Source organism: Peromyscus maniculatus, chromosome 12 (assembly GCF_049852395.1).
Source record: "Peromyscus maniculatus bairdii isolate BWxNUB_F1_BW_parent chromosome 12, HU_Pman_BW_mat_3.1, whole genome shotgun sequence".
NCBI classification, from domain to species: Eukaryota; Metazoa; Chordata; class Mammalia; order Rodentia; family Cricetidae; genus Peromyscus; species Peromyscus maniculatus.
In genome coordinates, this window is record NC_134863.1 from 14,888,390 (window position 1) to 14,905,066 (window position 16,677).

Here is a 16,677-nt window from a genome sequence, read left to right on the forward strand (position 1 = left end):
TAAGCCTTTGTTCATTCTGCTCATTTTGCAAATGAGAAAACAGTAGCCCAGAACGGCGAGCATGACTAATGTAAAGTTCCAACACGAACTGCAGAAGGAGGCCTCTCAAATCCCCATCTGTTTTTACTTTCTACCTCCAGCATTCGCATGGGGAAGTCTCACCCCTAGGAGGACTAGCAATGGTCTTGAATGTATGGCTTGTAGACAAAGGATGGGAGAAGCCAGGTTTCTCATAAGTCGGCCAGGTTGGTTACTTGCAAAAGGAGAGGAGACAGAATTCTTGGAACAGACTTTTGCCCAGGAAGGGCAGCCTGACTTCAGAGCTTCTTGGATGCTCCTCTGACAATGGACCTGGGACTCCTAGTGGTGTGAGCACCTTGGCATGTGTCCATGTGCTGTGTGAGTATATCCCTGACTTCATTTATTTTAGTGCTCTCGTCTGTCTGTCTGTCTGTCTGTCTGTCTTTGTATGTGTAAATGCAGGTGTGCATACCCGTGCCGATGGCACAGAGACCAGAATTCAATGTCAGTGATCTTCCTGGCGCTCTCCATCTAAGTTTGAGAGCAGGTCTCTCACTGAACCCGGAGCTCGGCGTTTCATTTCTGTTAGACTGGCTGGCAAGCTCTTCGGATCTACTTGTCAGCACTGGAATTGCAAGCAGGCATCTCACCAAGGCCAGCTTTCTGCACGAGTGCTGGGGTTCTGAACGTAAGTTTGCAGGCGTGTGCCCCAAGTTCTTTACCCACTGAACCGTCTCCCGGGCCCTGACTTAGTTTTTAGTTGTAGGTACCATGTATCCATGTCTCTCCTGATCGCATTGTAACATGTGGCGCAGCGTGACAGAGCACAGCATCGTCCTTCGACCTACCTCGGCAGGTCCTGTTGTCCGTGTGGAGGATGTAGCCGAAGCGGCAGGAGCAGTAGAAGCCGCCGATATAGTTGTGGCAGTAGTGGTCACAGGAAAGCTCTTCGTCTTCCCTCTCCTTGCATTCATCCACATCTGCGGGGCGGGCAGAGCCTTCATCAGTCACCGCGCATGTCATGATTAGGCCGCATTTACAAAACACTTAAGGTCATCCATGGTTGGGGGAGGGGCATGCTTTTCTTTCATTTAATCCTGTGTAAAGCCCCCAGAGGTGGCCACATCTCCATTTGTCAAATTCTGAGATGAGCGGAATCCAGAGAAGTGAGGCTACTTGCCCAAGATCGCAGAGAGCTGCGTCTGAACCTAGGCAGTCTGAGCCTTGGTAGAGGTGATCACCACATCTTGGTTACAATAATCACCACGCTGCGTGCCCCAGTCTTACCGCCCTCACCCCATGGATGGTGAAACAGACAGAAAACCCGGGCTTCTCCCAGAGTTTGGCTCACCACTGCATCCCCACCCCCTCTGCCCTGGGTATAGGTCAAGTCCTGTCCTAGATGTTAAACATCCATTTCTCCTGTAGAAGATTACAAATGGCCGGTAAGTATACACAAAGATGTCCACCATTATTAGCCATTAGGGGATACAGTCTAAGCCACACATATTCACCAGGGAAAATAAAAATAAGGAAAAAGAAAGATTGACAACATTTAATGTTGATGAGGACATGGAACCATCAGAAATGTCATACACTGTTATACAAATTACATAATTGTTTGGAGAAAATCTGGCAATTTCTTGTAAGACTAAACACAGCTGTCCTCAAAACAGCAATTCTGTGTCTAGATATTCACCAATAAATAGGAAAACATATGTTCATAAAAAGGTTGAAAGAACCTTTATTAAGGACTGTAAAAAAAAAAAAAAGTGAAGCCCACGTATCTCCCAATGGGAAAAAGGACAAAAAACATTACAGTGTATTCATGCAACGGAACGTAGCTCTGCCGGGGAGCTAAAACATAATAATTGAGTCTTAGAAACATTATACCAAACAAAGGAACAATCATGTCCCCACTATATTTTCTGTGACATTTTGAAGGCCAAACTAATCTATAGAAGAAAGTCAGAACCGTTGGGTTCTGTGAGGGAATTGGGAGCAAAGAATTTAATTGGACAAGAACACAAGGAACTTTCTGGCAGATAGTGAAGTTCAAGGTGTATTGAGGGTTTTGGTCACACACAAATATATGTTTTTTTCAAAATAGAATAAATGCATGCTTAAGATTTGTCCATTTCATTATATGTATAGTCTACAGCCAGACAAAACATTGTTAGCAGGTGTTGAACTAGGAAGCAGTGTAGTGATGCCCACCACTACTCTAGACTGTCTCAAAAATGAAAAATTGTTGGCTGAGTGGCAGCTCACTAGATGGATGGGTCTGTGATCTATGGAACAAATGCAGCAAGCCTCTGCAAGCAGAATCCATGGGGCGGGGGCACAGGTGTCCGTCAAGGCGAGAGCATGAGGCAGTTTTCATCTCCAGAGACGAAGGGAGACCCGGTGATGAGGTGACTTACCTACAGCCATGTAGTGGGCATCAAAGCCCGTGAATCGTTCCTCATTGGAGAAATCTGACCGGAAAGTGACGGACATGAAGGAGCCAGGGGAAAGAACCACTTCCTGGCCCGGGGTCTGCTCCGTGTCCGTGGTCTCCCTCCCACAGAAGGTTGCCAACACCTGATCTTCTGTTTCTACCTTTGGGGTCAGAGTGAAAAGGAACAAGATGAATCTTTCCCATGTCAGCCTCTCTCTGGATCTCCAAGAAGACAGAGGCAGATGAGGCAGCCTGGGAGACTCAAAGAGGGACCTAGGGACTCTTGGATAGGAGGAAGACATGGGGCTTGTGTCAGTGAATGGGGCCACCTGATCAGTTTCATTTGCTTCATTTAGTTCCCTCAGCAGGTGCTTGGCATCTGTCATTCTTATTGCCGGCCAGATGAGTTGTTCATTGGAAACAATTCAATGGAAAAAGTAAAAAAGAGCTAATCTAGATAACCTCCCAGACGGGTTCTATACACAACAGGCACTTACCCACTCTTCCAGGGAAAAGAAACCACACACAATAAGTCATTCACAGAGCATCCAGGGTGTGCCTGCCACTGAACACAGCATGAGATGGGGTGATGAAAGACGAGCAAGGCTCAGTGTTATTCATGGGACGGTGACGCTCAGATGAACAGGCACAAGCGGAGCTGTGACAGTGTGACAGGAGAATTCACAGAAGCAGGCAGGGGGTGAAGCGTCCCCCGGGGGAATGTAAGCTACAGGAGATTAGGAGTGTTTGGTTGTTAGTAGCCATGTCCCTGGTACATGGAATAGAACCTGGCACATAGTTATTTATTCAGTAAATAACTTGCGAACAAGAGCTGAAACTTCCAGACACATTGTGAGGGCTATGAGGAGCCAGGGAGTCCATGAAGACTGGAGGAGGAGGCTGTGCTTGAAAGGATATTGCAGCCTGTTGTGGTTGGCCTTTGATGACGTCAATGCTGCGAGTGGAAGACATTGAAAGTTTTTGAACAAGAAGTCATGTACTCATAACTATATTTAATAGGTAGTCCTGAAAAATTTAGAAACCGTCTTTTGGAGGCCTCCAGAAATTGCATGCATGCACGTGTGTTGAGATCAGATGCAAAATTTCCCTGCTTGATAAAAGAATTCCTTACTTTGGAAGGTCCAGGGACCCTGTGCAAATTTGGAGACCAAAGCAGAGGTTATTGGTTGCTTAAAGCTGACTTTATGTGTCTTGTTGGGAAACAGCTGGTTGGTGTAGTTATGGTAAAGTTTGACGATGCACACACATTTAACTTCCTTACTTGTGCTCTGTCGCCTTAAAGTTCACTTGATTCCTCTAGTGAGGAATAAAAGCTTGTATTTCTGTTTGCGACATCTGACATCTGCATTGGTGTTTTAACCAAGCAACAGGAGAAAATCCTATGGAGAACGGTTTATGCCACCAAAGGGATGCTCTCAAAGGCTGTCTGTCTCGAGTGGCTTTTAATAAGTCCATTGTTCTGTTCCTTAGCGTAGTATGGCAGAATATCTTGACATTTGACACTTCTGCTTTGAGACTAATGGTTTATTTATTTAAAATAAGAAGGAGAGCAATTTGCCCGGGGGGGGGGGGGAACAAAACACAAGGACAATTAATCACTAATGTTGGAAACTGAAGTGTAAACAGGAGATGAGCTCATGGCTTTGCTATTTGTTCTTTCTGCAGATAGTAGCAGCAATCCCCCACAGCCTCTGCCTGCAGAATGTGCCTTTCTTCGCACAGCTGAAACTCTGCTCCTCTGCCTCCCAGCTGCCCTGCTGCTGTGGTTGGTGTAGCTTTCCAGATAACTGAAACTTTTCTAACAGTAATCCTTAAAACCCTCTTCTACTGGGCAGAGTGCTTCCTTTCAAAGGAGTGTTTTCTGTGAATCACTATTTTCTGAAGTAAAACACGCCACGCTTTCCTTGGTGAGCTCAAACATCACAAATGTCAAATGCCATGATACTCCACCAAAGGGGGCCCCTCGGGAATACTGAGCCAAGTACCGTTTGCCCGGCATGGAACACTGCTGAGCTGAATGCCTTTGCAGTTTTTATGCCTTCATTATGAAGTGTTCTGTTTTGTATCTTTCAATTAGTGTAGTGGCTGTATTTTTCTGTCTGCCTGTTCTTAATGTGCTATAAATTAAATCAGAATCCACTTACACTGCTCTTATTGGAATTTAATAGAAAGGAGACTTAATGGATTTAGAAGAAGGACTAGGGAAGAGATTCTTCGACAGGTAACCACAAAACCCCAATGCTCTAGCTTGGTGTCAGTGGTTTGGAGTACTGGAAGATGTGTGGATCACCCAGGCTTCCCATTCATGCTCAGGCTCCCCTCTCTCTGCCTCTCTCTTCCTGACCTGCAAAGCAGGAGTTTTAACTTGCTGACCTGTAAGGACTGTTGTCCTAAAATGTCATCACTGCCATACACTAAAGGAATGCACTGGAAAGTGGTGAGCAGACATCTGGACACACAGATCTAGGCTGTGTGGTGAAGCTGAGCTTATTTATGAACCATATTGACATGCTCGAAAATTGATTATACCAACGAACAGTCAGGCCTTCAGCAACAAGAACCGGAGCACAGACACCCTCCTGGAGCCTGGCTGCCCCAGCACCTCGTGGTTTTTACAGTGCGGGGATCACAGGCTTGTTCACACAGAATCAACTTTGGGTCACTGGGAATAGAGATCTGCTGAGGGCCTTAAGGATCTCTTCGTGAGGACTAGACAGTCTTTACCCATAGAGCCACACCAATCTAAAGAACAGGGATGGCCGCTCTAGCTGAGGGCCAAGAAAACTGAGTCATAGACTCTTTTAGAGACAGACAAGAGACAGTCTGAGGCCCTAAGAATTCAGCCTGTGTCCTGGAATGGAAGTTGAGCACACAGCTGCTGAGGGGGACCTACAAGAGATTTAGTCTCCCTTCTTCCAGAGGAAGCTGAGGCCCAGAGGGGAAGTGACTTCCGGAAGAACAGAGAGATAACGCGGACACTTCTGATATCAGTTTTGCTTTTGAAACGGTTCTGTGACAAGCCAGTCAGTGAAACACAGAGTGTGACAAAGGACAGACACTTGGCCAAACAATTTTCCTGGCTCAAGAGCCTCTTGAAATCTTATCTAGGGTTCATGGATTTTTCTCCCAGGGAGAAGGTGGCGCAGTGACAGCTCCAGCCATAACCTAAATAGAAGGCTCAGTGACCCTGGTAAACACTGGTGTCCCACTGCTGGATTGCAAAGTACTGCAAAGACCATTCACCTCTGAGTGTAGTAAGAAAGAGCTGAGCATTCTGTTTTGACTGTCCTTTTATCTGGAGTTATCATATCAATGTGGACAACTGAAAACACAAAATTCATAACTAGAGTCCCATGTGACTGGAGGTCACAGACTCTGCCTTTACCATTTCTTATGGCGGAAACCATATTGATGTAAGTTATTGTTATTTAGGGCACCAGCATGTGGTGATATGAAGTCAGTTTGGTTTCTCTTAACTTCACTGAGGAGTACTTATGTACCGAGTTCAGTCTGGACTACAATATGAAGGATGCCCAAACTTATTCAGGGACATGAGCTAATAAGCATGGCCCCTGCCTCTGGGGAAGTGAAATTTAGGAGGGGAATAATCCAAATGCTCAAATGTGTGTGCTACAATAACTGCAATAAAAGACAGGCAGCCCCAGGCTTTACGGAAGGAAAACAAATCTATCCAGCTAAGAGGGTCCAGAAAATATTTGGGAGCTAAAGACATAGTTCAGTTGTAGAGTGCTTACCCAACTTGTGAAAGGCCCTGAATTTGATACCTAGTACCACAAAAGAGAAAAAGGAAGAGAAAGAAAGAAAACACCCAAGAAGAGGGAAAATGTCCTTAGAACCAAAGAATGGCGGATGAGTAAGATTTAGGCAGTAGAGCGAGGTGATGGAAGGCAGAGGACATACAGGCAGAAGGCAGAGTGAAGACAGGGTGTTTAGAGTCTCAGTCACGTGTACACCTCCATACCCCAGCCACCTGCTGTACCAGAAGGGACTCTATTGTACAGGGGACTGGACAACACATCTTGGGAGAAGAGCTAATTTTTATTTTCCACATTTTTTTTTTTCCAAACACAAACCTCCCAGACAAAGCGTATCAGGAAGCTGAGCAAATCTCTGTGGAAGGACAGCTAGGGCTCAGATGTATGTAGATGTATCACACTAGTGTCGTTCAGAACACTTGGAGAAAACAGCCCGGGAGAGATGGTTCTCACTCTACAGACGAAGAAAGTGATGTCTAGACTAGTTTAGTAAATTGGACAACGTGAGTAAGAACCAGTGAGCGATGCATGGTTTAGTGTGAGATATATGTAGTGAGCCATGGTCCAGGCCCAGAATTCTAACATGAGAATTCTCCTACATGCTCCAGACTCCTTTTGAGTTCTCCAGACTCCCTTTGAGTGGCTCGCCACCCAAGCCAGAGCTGCTTTAAGAGCAGTAGACAGAAAAGGCTCTCCCACAGTCCAGATGCTTGCACTTGGCCTGTCAACAAGCTATCCCAGGGCCCTTCTGAAACCTACTCTGGGCCCGTGAAGAACTTTTCAGACTGATTGTAGGCAGACATCAGCATCAGTGCTGGAATACCTTACTGACAGTTTAGCTGATCTGGGGTCCTATACAGGTTTCTTCCTGTATAATTCTGGGGTTGCCCAATGAGCTTAGGCAAATCTGGAAGGCAGTAACCATTACTCTGTCATGGTGGTTTTGGACAGATGGAGAAAGCCCGGTACATTCTAACTTCTCTTCTTATTCCTTTGTACACTCAGCTCTCCCTCCTACACCACACTCTGAGGGCCAGCCGTGGTCTGTGCCTACCATCAGACACGGGAATGTGGACCTGTAAAGGTGCTGCCTGCCTTCTTTGAGCCAAGAGTTCTCAGAGGCCTCTATAATTAGATCCCTTTGCAGGTACCACCTTTTCCACCTGTACCCGGGCGTCAGGAGAATTGCTTGGTAGCTTCCTCTGTGGCCCTCTGACTCTCTGTTCCCAACTTTCACTCCCCTAGTCCTTCCTACAATGGTGTGAACACTAACGTTCATGATCTCACCATGCTCACAGAGTCTCTGTTTCAGTTCTCCTGACTGAATGTCAACTGACAGTAGAATACTGGCGCGTCAGAAGACTGTGTCCGTTGCCCATGGTTGGGGATTGGTTCACAAATGGGCTCTAGAAGAGTACAAAGGAACCCACTCTAGGAGTCTCGTACAAAAAAGAGCATACGAGCTCGGCAGTGGTGAATCAATAGGGAAACCATCGGAGGTGGCATAGAAGACAGCATCAGCGCAGTGGGCTGGTGGTTCTGGCTAGCGAGACATCCGGACAGAACACTGCCCGTGGGCACACGCTGTTAGCCGTGCACTACGCCGTCATCAAGAAGAAGCAAGTATTCACTGAGCGATCAGAAGCGTGAGAACTTACAGAGGGCCAGGATGGGCCTGGGAATCAGCTCCTTCACTAGAAGGAGAAAGGAGCTGTAAGGTAAGGATGAAGTCAAAGGCATGGTGTTGAGACCTGTGCACTAAGCACTGGGGGCTCAAGGTGGTGCCTGGGACCCCTTATCATCCAAACCAGAAGTAAGCTAGGAACCTCAGGGGCCCTGAAGTGCTCTCCTAAGCACAAACGCCAACTCGGAAAAGAACTCTGGCTGTTATTGCTATTATCTGTTGTTGGTTTGTATAAAGAACTATATTCCCACATCTCAAAAGAGACTTTAAGGGGGACATGTGGACTTCAACTAGAAACGACAAGACAATTCCAAATGAGACGAGGCCGTGGGTTCAAGGTTTCAAAGCACAGAAAGTGGGTTGAGAGCACTTGACTGCAAACGGGAGCTCTGTCTTAGAGGAGGAAAAGGATGTCTCTGTAGGTGGAATTATGAGGCCAGAGGCACAATCAAGGCAATAGCCCAGAGCCACAGAGAGCAATGGACTGGGAACTCTGTTCAGAGAGCAAAACTGGGCTCTCGCCGAAGAACATTCCCACGTCCTTGAGGAGGCAACACAGAACTCAATGAATCTCATGATGACGATGGAGATGGATTGCTGCGTTATTTCCTTCCCTCCCGTTTTTCAGTGAGGCCTCCGCTCTGCTCATCTTATTCTTACATCACAAAGACAGTCAGACACTGGGTATGTGGGCGGGGCCAATGATTGTCCCTGCAGGTTCAGAGGTATACGGCAAAAAGAAACCGCACACAAGTGCCTGCTCTGAGTGTTTCATCTGTATCTGGCTTGGACCGCGAGGGTCCTGAACGTCAAACCTAATCTTGTCATGCAATTAGGGGACCCGGGTGAAATTGTGTTCACTGTGTGGAAAGGGCGTGAGTGATTTGGTTCAGAGAGTGTGGTATAGTGTTTCCTACTAAGGGACCCGCAACTGTCTCTTCCATCCCTGGACATAGACCCTTCTGCGATGTGACTCGGCTGCTCCTGGACTGAGCTGATAACTTGTGCTGACGAAAGCATGTTAAGTGACGTGCCTTTTCTGAGCTTAGGCAGCACAGTCCTAGTTATTGACAAAGATTCTTTGCTTGTCTTAGCTATAGTAAAGATTCTGAGTTTTCTGTTAGGCCCATGTGAGTAAAATCCACTGTTAACAAGGAGCCCTGCTAAGGTAGTTTCATAAGGACTCCACTCCATTCCCCTAGGTATCTGATGGATTTCCCCATGAAACATTACTCTCCGGGTGATGTTTGAGCACCCTGGCCTGTCTTCACCAAGTAGCTTGTTAGATCATTTTAGCCGCAATACTTGAAAACCCTGATGTTTCCTACTAACAGTTTTTCTCCTCTGTGAATCCCTACCTCTCCTGGGCTATATTTGAACAGGGTGCAAACTCTAATAATGGAACTAGAAACAATCTTTAATTAATACTAACAGTAAACATTAGGGAGCCATTAGTTGTCACATTAGTGGAGAATTTGCAATGACCTGGAAATGGTCTTAGGAAATTCTTAGCAAGGGAAGATCCCATTGCTGCAGTCTTTAGAAGAGAGTGATGTTCTTGAGTAGAGCTTGCGTACTGCTCTCTTAATGTTATTAAATATTTGTGTTTGTTAATTAACTCTTTTCCTTTACTGCTATTTCATATGCAGAACACTGCTCTGAAGTCACCAGGAGAAGAAGGCTTGGGAGGCCTATTGGAGCATCACAGTGATGGAGGACAGAGATGAGTTGTCTACATGAGATTTCTAGAACAGCTAGCTGACACTCACCATTAGCCACCGGATGGGTTATGTGAGATCATTTTGTACCTTTGAGCTTCAGTGAATCTCTGAAAATTGTCGATGCTTAGCTGACCCTAAGCTCACCCAGCAAAGGACCATTCCATGGAGCCCAAATCAAACTCCCAACTACAGAATTTTGAACAAATGGAATGATGCTGTTTATCTATGACGGGCTGGAATGGCGTATTACACAGTGAAAGAGAACTTGTGGGGACAGGGTTGTGGAAGACGTGTTTGGGGACAGTGAGTAGGTCTGACATTTGGGAGTGGGCATTTTGAGTATGACAATCTAATAGGTTCCTGGAGTCTTGAAAGTCACCTGCTCTTTGTTCTTAGCTTTTTCTACACCCTTAACCGGAAAAGCAATTACCGCCCCTACTGTACCAGCATCCGAGGAAGTGAGAAACATGGTCCCTTCCAAGACTGACCAGGCCATTTGGTATTACACTTGGTTTTATACATGGGACTCTAACCTTGAGAGAAAGAGTCAAACATGGTAAGTGTGTGTGTGCGTGTGTGTGTGCGTGTGCGTGTGCGTGTGCGTGTGTGTGTGTGTGTGTGTGTGTGTGTGTGTGTGTGTACACAAATCCCATGGGAATCTAACCTTGGGACAAAGTCAAACATGGTAAACTTGATGTGCATGTGAATATGTGTATGTGTGTGTGTGTGTGTACAAATTCCCATTAACTTAGTAAACATTAGGAGCCATTAGTTGTCTCATTAATGGAGAATGTAAAATGGCTAGGAAATATTTTTAGGAAATTCTTTTTTGTAAGAGAAACTATATAATGTTGTGTGATCACACATACACTGACCACATACATTGAGAGTGCAAAGTAGAAGGAATTAGTGCCAAACTATACATAGTTCTTCTTTGTTTTTAGATCTAAAAATAATCTTGAGCTTAAAAATGCATTGCTTTGATAAGCCAGACTTGACTGACAAATATATAATATTTTCCTTAATATGCATACTCTAGATTAAAAAAAAACAGACAGAAAAGTATAATAGGGGCATTTGGTAAAAAGAAGGGGACTGCCTTTACCTCCAGGGGCCAGGCCAGTGGCTGATAGCCCAGTCTTGCTGTTCTTGTCTGTGGCTTTAAATTTCAGTTAAAGAGCATGGATAAGAGCAGATGAAGTGTACCGGACACCAGACAAGAACCTGGGCCTAGAGAGAAAGGAGGCAGTGCGTAGTGTGCTGGCGTGTGAGCAACATATTTAAAACACTCTTGAGAGTTATGCCTGTGAGATAACACAGCTGGCCGATGGGAGATTTCAGTGGAACTTCAGATAGATGTGCTGGGGGGTTGACACTTCAGTCCTGGCCCACATTATGTGGCCTTAAAAAAAAATCAGTGTTTGAACAGCAAGGAGTGGCAGCCTCATACAGGTGGATCTCTGTGAGTTCCAGGCCAGGACTCACACAGTGAGTTCCAGGTCAATGAGAGCTACACAGTGAAACCCTGTCTCATCAATCAATCAATCAATCAATCAATCAACAAATATGATGATGAGGATTCATCCTCATTCTGGTGGAGAATTTTTTTCTGCTTTATTTCCTTCCAATCATGACCATGTGATGAGTGTACCTCAGACAGACATCACAGTTTTGAGCCTAGAGAGGTCGTATGAATCCCCCAAGTCCACACAGCCTGTGAGTTGGGAACCTGAGATAAAATCCACATGTGCTGACTTTCAACTCTGCTCAAATAATTAGAATTAGGCAGTTATATAGATGATCAGAGTTGGAAAAGATGGTCAAAGACCTTAAGTGTACACCTTTTATTTCTTAGGTGGGGAAACTGAGTCCTGTTCAAAGTTACACCATAATGGCCCAGGTGTACTGATTTCCCCAGGACAGTGGTGCCATTTTCTTGTGTTTTTTTTAGCTAGTCACAGTAAAACCTCTTATTGGAGCGTGACAAGACCATAAGAAGGACCTGTCTCTGTGCAAAGGGCAGACATCATAAAGAACGAGGGGGCCTGAGAAAGATCTCCCAGGTCCTGAGAGTCTGTGGATACCACGGATGCCAGGAAGGATAGTGAACAGAATAGATCTGCATGGACAGGGAGAGAAGAAAGGACGGGCAGGGGAGGGGGGTCTGGCCCAGAGCCTGGGAACTGGCATCCAGGCATCCCGCAGGTGGGAACCAGCAATGGCTGGGGAGGAGGGCCAGGCTGGATTTACAATCTCTCTAGCTTGTGAATGGCTTGGACTTCTCCATCTCATCTCCTCTAGGACTGGGGGCTGCTCATTCACATGCAAATCCTTTTAGTGCTGGGAGGCTGGGCCCCACAACTCTGCAGAGAATAGCTCGGGACAGGAGGAAACAAAGGGTGGTTGTGTTCTCCAGCAGGGCTGCCAGGCTCAAGGTATGTCACAGTCTGGACGGAGGGGAGACAGTGATCAGCCCTGCTTCGAGTCACATCGCCAGAGTTAGCAGGAATGTGTGAGCTACTGTGCTCTCTGCCCCAGCTCAGAACCCTGTCCTACCAAACCTCAGAAATACGTCTTCGAATCTGTGCATAGAGATCCTTCAGGGCACTGGAAATCTGGATCCGGGTCCCTGAGTCCTGGCGATAGCCTTGGCACACTCCTACTTTAATTCTGCCATGTTGTGCTATGCTGAATCTGGAAATGCCTACTAGCTTACGAGAGCCAACTATCAAATTTTCTAGGATTTTGGCTTTTATTGTTTAACACAGCCTCACAGCCATCCTTAAAGGTTAAGCTCCAAATTAAAAAGAATGACAATTAAACAAACTACATTACAAATAAATGAATTCTATGAAAACTCATAATTTCTCAGTTATGTTAGCCTTGTTCTACCATTGTTCCTGGGGTTTTAATGTCTTTTGTATTCAAGCGAAGAATGACGTGCCAAGCTCCATCTCGTCCATCCTATGCTCCGTACGTTCCTTCAATTTTGAATGTACCTATCCTTGTTTCGAGGCATCAGCTTTTCAGAACATACAACCTGGGCATTGACATCTTGATGTCCTCCAAGAGTCAGGGCAAAGGAGGCCTCAGGTGTACAGACAGACAGCTATCAAACATCCCTTACTGCATCTTGCAGGAGCCCTGTTCCCGAGCCTCCCTCCCCGGCCCTATCTGTACCATCTGTCCCCTCTTGCCATCCCCCATTTCTAATTTCCTTCTTCAGACACACCAGACATTTCCCTTCCTGAGGCTCCTCGTGCTCTTCCATCTGAGTGGGTGCTTTTTTCCCCAGGAAGCATAAACTAAGATCCTCACCGCTGTCTTGGCTCAGATAGTCCCATCTCAGGGAGGCTTCCCTGAGCTCCGTAGTCAAGTCACAGCCGCGCCTCCCTTCCACAGGACCCCTATCCTGGCTCTGTTTCGTTCCGTTGCCTGTCTGCTCATTACTCACCAGATACATTTCTGATTACTCTCGTTTATGGCCCGCTTACTCATTGCACTGTGAGGTCTAGCTGCTCTACCTTCAACGTCGGAGCTACACAGTAAATACTTCTTGGATGCACACCTTTCCCACGTACTCTCCTCTCCTGTTAGGAAAGTAAGTTCAAGTTCTGCTATTTACCGAGAAGTTTTCTGTGGGCACACAAGTACACAGATGTGCAGTCTGTCCACCCACACCCCAGAGAGAATATCTGTCTCACGGCATCCATCCACACTCACTCGCTTTCCTGCCCCCAGCATGAGACGCTTCCTTCTGTTCCTCATCACCCCAGAGCCTGTGATGTTTGCATTTCCTGCTTAAAATAAGATTTGGTCACACTTTTCTGAAGCTCATTTTCACTTCCTACTTCTCTTTGGTTAGCAGGAATTGGTATTTGAGGCCCAGCAGCCCAGAGCGAAGAATCCTGTGGGGACTACAATCACAATTCAAGAGAAACTTTCATCCATTTCTCATTTCCTTCTGAGGCCAAGGCCTCCTGTCCCCTGCCAGAGAATGAGCAGACACCACAGTAGCTGGGGTCAGCATGGCCTGAAGGTCATGGGCATGTTCTAAGTAAACAGAGAGCTGTAATGGAATCAGGAGTCGAGGTCAGAAGACTCTATCTTAATCATGCAGCAGGATGCAGACTGACCCATGTAGCCCGGGGAAAAGGGCATTGGACTGGGTCTCAGACCAACAAAAACTGGAAGGACCTGACAAGTCCACTAGTGAACTTTCCTCACAGGGAAAACTTCAGCCCAGAATGCACTGGTGACGAGCCCAAGGTCTCCTCCTGAGCCAATGGATGATTTCTAACATGCTCTCTCCTCTGCATGGTGCCTGGATAGAGACTGGGCCTCTTTCTGTCCCACCCAGGGTAGTGCCTGCTACTAGAGAAAACACAGACACAGCCCTGAGTCCTGGGGCTGGCAGTCTAGTGAGAGGCACTTGGAATGTACGCACCACAAACATATCATTTGAGCACATCCCGTCCTTTGTACCAGACTTCATTCCTTACTACTTTTAAAACATTTTTTCTCCCAAAGTCAGAATAAAAGAGAAAGTTACTTAGCAGAATTTGGACAAAACAGGAACCCTCAAAACCCTTGATGTCATTTTACAAACTTCACTAAAATACCATGACAGGCATGCTGTTGCTTTAGAAAAAAAAGCATTGGTTGAGAAACAAATCAAGGTCCTTCCCAGACTAGAACCCACATGAGGTGGCACCTTAGGGAAACAGAACCGCGTCTTGCCCATGCAAAGACCAGGGATTGAGACCTGGCTTTTCCAGAAGGACTTGGGCAGTTCTATTTGTGCCTCCGTTTCCTTCTCTGTAAGATAGGCATAAAAGTACTTGTTATTTCTATTCCATGAGGAGAATTACACATGGCAGTAGGTTAGAAACTGCTGTAAAAATTGTGATGCTAAACACACGGCCTCCTGCATTGAAAGTCTTTTAAAGCATTTTGTAGGAATTATCTGAAAACACTTGAGTGACTCATCAAGGCAGAGTGAGAATAGAGGAGGAGGCTTAAGTTCACAGATCAGCAGGCGATGCCAGGCAAGTGCTTTGCCTTCTGGTTCACACCAGGCCCAGTTCACACCAGGCCCAGCCCACACCATGCCCGGCCCACACCACGTCCAGTTCACACCATGCCCCCAGTTCACACCATGCCAAACCTGCCTTTCTTAGCTAATATGCATCGGACATAGGTCTTTCAAGCATCTCCCCTCATTTCCATTCACAATGAGCCTATGAGAAAGGGATTGTGCCATCTCCACTTTACAAGGGCACTGTGGAGGAAGCATCTGCTTCTGTGAGAGGCGGCGGTAGGACCTGACCTTAGGTCTCACAGTTTCCAAACCACTGAATCTGACTGCCGCTTCCAAGCCATTCCACATCAGACTACCCCACCTCAAACTATGAGGAAGACACTCTGCCCATTCTGGATCTGTAAAATGCTGACAACAAGCCCAAGCTGAGATGAAGAAGCTTGGCTGAGAGGTCTCACGCCTAGAGACTCGGTAAATTTGATCCTTATGTCCATCCTTTAAGCTCCATCCTCAAATCGGGATTATCACTTCCCGTTGTATTCCAGACGCAGAGTCTTCAACACACCCCATGCATTCTAAACCTGTTGGTCCCTGCCTGCTCCAGAAGAAGCCCCCAAAGCTTTCTGTAGGGGCCTGTGAGCTTCCTCCAGACATGTGTCCTAGCCAACCAACCCAGCCACACTCTATCTAGTCAATAAGTTCCCTTCCTGGCCTGCGCCTAACTCCTGTATTTAGATGTCTAGATCAAAGTTACTCAAACATGCTGCTGACGACGTCACCTCCATGTCCTCTGTCCCCAAATAATTCATAGCTTCCCATTGGCAATCCTAGACTCGGATGCCAAATGAAAGCATACAGGACTGAAGCGAGTGACTTTTCTTTAGACAGAAACATATTTTGCACATTAAATGCAGACGGAGATTCTTCACTCCGCAAAGAATGCTTTCAAATAATTTTCCTTGACACAATAAGCCCTCTCAGGCACTTCCCCGTTTCCTATTTTGGTAGACACACTGGAGGGGAAAACTTCACATTCTTTACTCCAAGGGGAGAAGTGCTGCAAGCAAGCTGTGAGGAAACTCTGGCATGAGGCTAGGGAGGGGGCCACGGGGGGGGGGGGGGGGCGCGCCCTGGCTACATGGTCAACTCTACCGGGTTCCAGCCGTTTGTCCCCCAGTATTGCCGGACTTTCTAAAGGGAAGGGGGATTTTTGTGTGACTGCAGAGGTGTTAATGCTGATATTATTATTTTTTGGTCATTGTTACTAGTTTTCTTTTTTAGAACATAGTAAGCTTGTATAAAACTGGTGAACAAAGTATACTGAAGAATTAATTCAATCTACCGATCACTTGTTTATGACCATGGGTGCTCATGCTTACGTCCCCGGATCAATTCAATCAGTCGGTCACTTGTCTGTCACTTTGGATGCCCATGTGTAAACCCAAATTTACTAGACATCTTCTTAGTCGTTTCCTATGTGATTGTTCTGGGCTTTTCTTGTGTATCTCCCTCCCTCAGACGGGTCGACCCTAACTACTCTCCACTCTCACTATCGTGTCCTTTTTAGTCTTCACTGTGGTTACACGCCGACACATTCCGTTCCAGGAACGGCAACGCTGGGCTTCCACTCACCCCCAAAGAACTATCTCAAACACCAAGGACTTCCAAAGCCTTTCTGACCACACAGAAGTGACCACACACACACACACACACACACACACACACACACACACACACACACGAGCACGCACGCACACGTGTGTGTGTGTGTGTGTGTGTGTGTGTGTGTGTGTGTGTGTTGCCTTATGTTTCCTGTGTGGGTTTTTAGATTTTATTTATATAATTGTCTTATTACACCCTTTGAAATTGTGGGTTCCTAGAGGGCAGGACAGTAATGTTTGTCTTCGAGTACTCAGTTTGGGCAGTGTTCATCTTACTGTGGGATAGTTTACCTACAGAATTCTTGGGCATCG

At 46.3% G+C, this 16,677-nt stretch overlaps 1 protein-coding gene across 5 annotated transcripts in view; it reads right to left on the bottom strand.

The window, feature by feature from the left end:
- Nucleotides 1–16,677, bottom strand: part of Masp1 (MBL associated serine protease 1) — a 68,505-nt gene that overhangs the window by 41,310 nt on the left and 10,518 nt on the right. For all 5 annotated transcript variants that reach the window (XM_076548630.1, XM_042259100.2, XM_006985072.4 and 2 more), the window contains exons 3-4: nt 2,445–2,622; nt 870–1,001 (exon numbers count right to left, since the gene is read on the bottom strand). In XM_076548630.1, coding sequence (XP_076404745.1) covers nt 870–1,001; nt 2,445–2,622 — 310 coding nt within the window. The remainder of the gene's footprint in view (nt 1–869; nt 1,002–2,444; nt 2,623–16,677) is intronic.